The sequence below is a fragment of the Anneissia japonica genome, unplaced genomic scaffold, assembly GCF_011630105.1.
Source record: "Anneissia japonica isolate Jap-2015-1 unplaced genomic scaffold, ASM1163010v1 scaffold287799_len804019_cov200, whole genome shotgun sequence".
In the NCBI taxonomy this organism is placed as follows: domain Eukaryota; kingdom Metazoa; phylum Echinodermata; class Crinoidea; order Comatulida; family Comatulidae; genus Anneissia; species Anneissia japonica.
The window spans coordinates 461,841-464,923 of NW_022716884.1; the positions used below are offsets into that span (position 1 = coordinate 461,841).

The 3,083-nt window shown below is 38.0% G+C and overlaps 1 protein-coding gene across 2 annotated transcripts in view; it reads right to left on the reverse strand.

Moving 5' to 3' along the window:
* The window catches only part of LOC117110041 (DNA repair protein RAD51 homolog 3-like), a 7,050-nt gene extending 4,302 nt beyond the window's left edge, over positions 1 to 2,748 (reverse strand). The window contains exons 1-5 of one of the 2 annotated variants that reach the window (XM_033252609.1): positions 2,733 to 2,748; positions 2,502 to 2,643; positions 1,282 to 1,531; positions 543 to 709; positions 60 to 193 (exon numbers count right to left, since the gene is read on the reverse strand). In XM_033252609.1, coding sequence (XP_033108500.1) covers positions 60 to 193; positions 543 to 709; positions 1,282 to 1,531; positions 2,502 to 2,613 — 663 coding nt within the window. In that variant the 5' untranslated portion in view covers positions 2,614 to 2,643; positions 2,733 to 2,748. The other variant, XM_033252608.1, reaches the window with a different exon arrangement.
* Positions 2,749 to 3,083: the final 335 nt, after the last annotated feature.

The window sequence follows — 3,083 nt, forward strand, 5'->3', positions numbered from 1 at the left end:
GTGTGATGTTGCGAGGCGAGGTAAACATTCAGGTAATCTGATTCATTTATTTAACAAACCTTAGGATGGTTGCTGAGAAATTTTGGCAAGGTGTTGATGAAAGCAATGAGTTCAATATAGTCTTGGCATCTTGTATAATGAATCCCAGCAAGAATACCATCTTCTGTGAACTTTTCCATTGACTTCAGTTGTACTACAACAGCAAGAAACACAATGGATAAATACATGTTAACAAATTATTCTTTAAATCATAATTTAGTGGCTGTTTGATAGTGCCAGTATTCATCAAACCTAACGATGGAACTTGATGCATTCCTTGACCCTAAGGGTCACTTCAAATTTGTCTCGCTTCTTGGTACTGTACATCATTGCTGCTCGGTACACTGTCACTAATCGGTACACTGTTTGGACCAGCATGCCGGGATACTGTGTCTCTCTACCCATCTTTAGGGGGGTGCGGTCGCACTCTCTGCACCCCCTTGCATCCACCCCAGTATTACTAATAACACCCCATGACAGACTTCTCGTTCATGTTCACTTACCATTATTGTTTTGACTTGCAGCAACATTTCCACAATGCTCCACTACAGCCTTTGCAATCTCTGATGCTCTTTCAACCATAAAACTCCCTTCAGTATCAATATACATCGCCTCCCCTTCAAGCCCACCAAATTCTTCTGGGATTTGTACATCAACAGCTAGTTGAATACTATAACAATATTATTAGTATGAATACAAAATAGAATGATTGTTAAGTAAATTTCATTACACAAATAATGAATGTTTATGAGTGCAATGGGAAGAATATTTTCATGAGTTGAATGGAACAGTCAATGAAAATATTCTTTCCATTGTACGAATACAAAACATTCATTATCTGTTTTATAACACACCTAAATAGATCGGTTTGGCCTAGGCCTAGCTAGCCTAGGCCTATTCTCCACGCAAAACTTAGGGCTATGCTAGTAATCCGCCAGCGCATTTCAAAAAATAAGAGCTGAATTAGTATGGAGAAATAACCAACCATGTATGCCATGAATAGTTTTGAGAAAAAGCTATAGTCTCCTCAGGTATAATACTACCTTAAATTCTATGCAAAAAATGTGTCCTAATGTGAGAAGCAGAAGGAATATACAAGCTTGGCCTCCCAGCATGTGACCTACCGTACTATTTAGAGGGTCTTGAGATCAAATCATTTTTGCCTCAAAAATTATTCATCTACATTCACTATTTTATCAATCAATACATCAATGTTCAAAATTGTAATAAGGAGATAATTACCATATTTGTGTTTTACCTACACCTGGTGCACCACAGATTTCTGTTGTCTTCCCGAGTGGAATACCGCCCCCTAGCATATTATCCATCTCTTCACAGAATGTAATGACACTCGGTAGCTTACTCTCCTCCTGGAGAATCTCAAGAGCCGTCTTGCTACTGGTCTTCCCATGTTTTAATGAGAAGCGAGCTTCTGTCACATTTTCAAGTGTCTTCAACACCTCGTGCGCTTCTTCTAGAGAACAATCAATTTCTTTTAAAGAAAACAGGGAAAAAAAATTCTATTAAGTCATCAAAAAAATCAACATTATTATTAATTATCCCTTTACTAATTATCACACAACAGAGTTCAAAAGTTGGTATAAAATGAATTTCAGTAGCGGTGGCTCCAGACTTTTGCCAACATGCTGACAAGGGTCCAAACCAAGGGGCTGACTAGGGCATCAGTCAGGGTCCCGGAATAAAAATATCTGGTAGGTAGGGTTCACGGGGAGAGTTTTTATGGCCTAGTAGTGTGGTGCAAATAGTGCTTCCAGTTTCAGACTACAATATCAAGGATTGGCAATCAAATAACCATATTTGGATAGGAAAATTATTATTTATGATCTGACGACCTCAGACAATGGCAGTCTAGGCCTGTCCGACTACTCCCCCTCCCCCTACTGGTGCCACCACTGAGTGGGAACTGTTACTATAAAGCAAAGGTGAAATGTAAAAAAAAAGTATCTGACATTGATTGATTGCTCACTTTTCTTGGGTTATTTTTTCAGTAATCTAATCTGTTGTTAAAATCTTGGATTTTCTGTAGTAAGTTTGTCAGTTTCCATAGCAACTAATGAAGATTAAAAAATATGAGAACGCAGCATAAAATTATCGTTATGAACATGAAATTAACTGCCAGCCTCGTCATCATAAACTTCTTTTATCCAAATTTTAATTAATTAATAAATCAATAATCTAAAAAATTAATAATAAAAGACTGTTTATATGCTGGATAACCTATTATAATTATAGGCCTGCTACTACTGTATAGTACAGGCCTATAATATAAGTAGAGTAGGCTTAACTAGTCAGTATACTGTATAGGCATTAGGGCCTAGGCCTGGTAGACCCGAGTACCGGCCTTCGCCAAGGCCTAGACTGCCTTTGTTTCGTCCACAAAAAGTACACACAAGTTCGCGGCTGGCCTAGTAGTAGAGTAGGCGCCTCTAGGAGGGACCTACCTCTTGAAAGTTGAGATGGTTTTAACCCATTCAAATCATCGAAGATGACAAACCCAGCTTCATACAACCTATTCTTGATGAGCGGAGGTAATGGAAGACTTCCTATGTTCATTTGTTCAAGGGAATGTTAAATATCACCTGTCTGAAATAAACAAGAACCCTTATTATTGTTATCCATGGGACATTCTCATCATGCATGATGACATTCTCTATTTTTGTGATCAATCATACCTTGTTTCTCTACGGGTCTACTCTTTGAAACGCGTTGACATAGCAGCAGAGCGACAACTTCAATAGAGGCTCCGAAAGAAACATTTGTTTATGTTGTAGAACTGATTTTTTCAGACAAGAAAAGCATATTATTTTGAAGAAAAACTCGGAAGCAGTTAATGAGATACATATTTTAAGACTAAATATTTGAAAGCGAGGGGGAGGGGGTTTGAAAAAAGGGTGGTTACGCCCCTTTTCCCCCAGCTTTTATCAAAAAGCTGTATCTCACTAGCCGCTTCCGAGTTTTTCGTCAAAATATGCTTTATTCTTGGCCCAATACTTTTTCTAATTTATATTAACGAAGTGACCTTC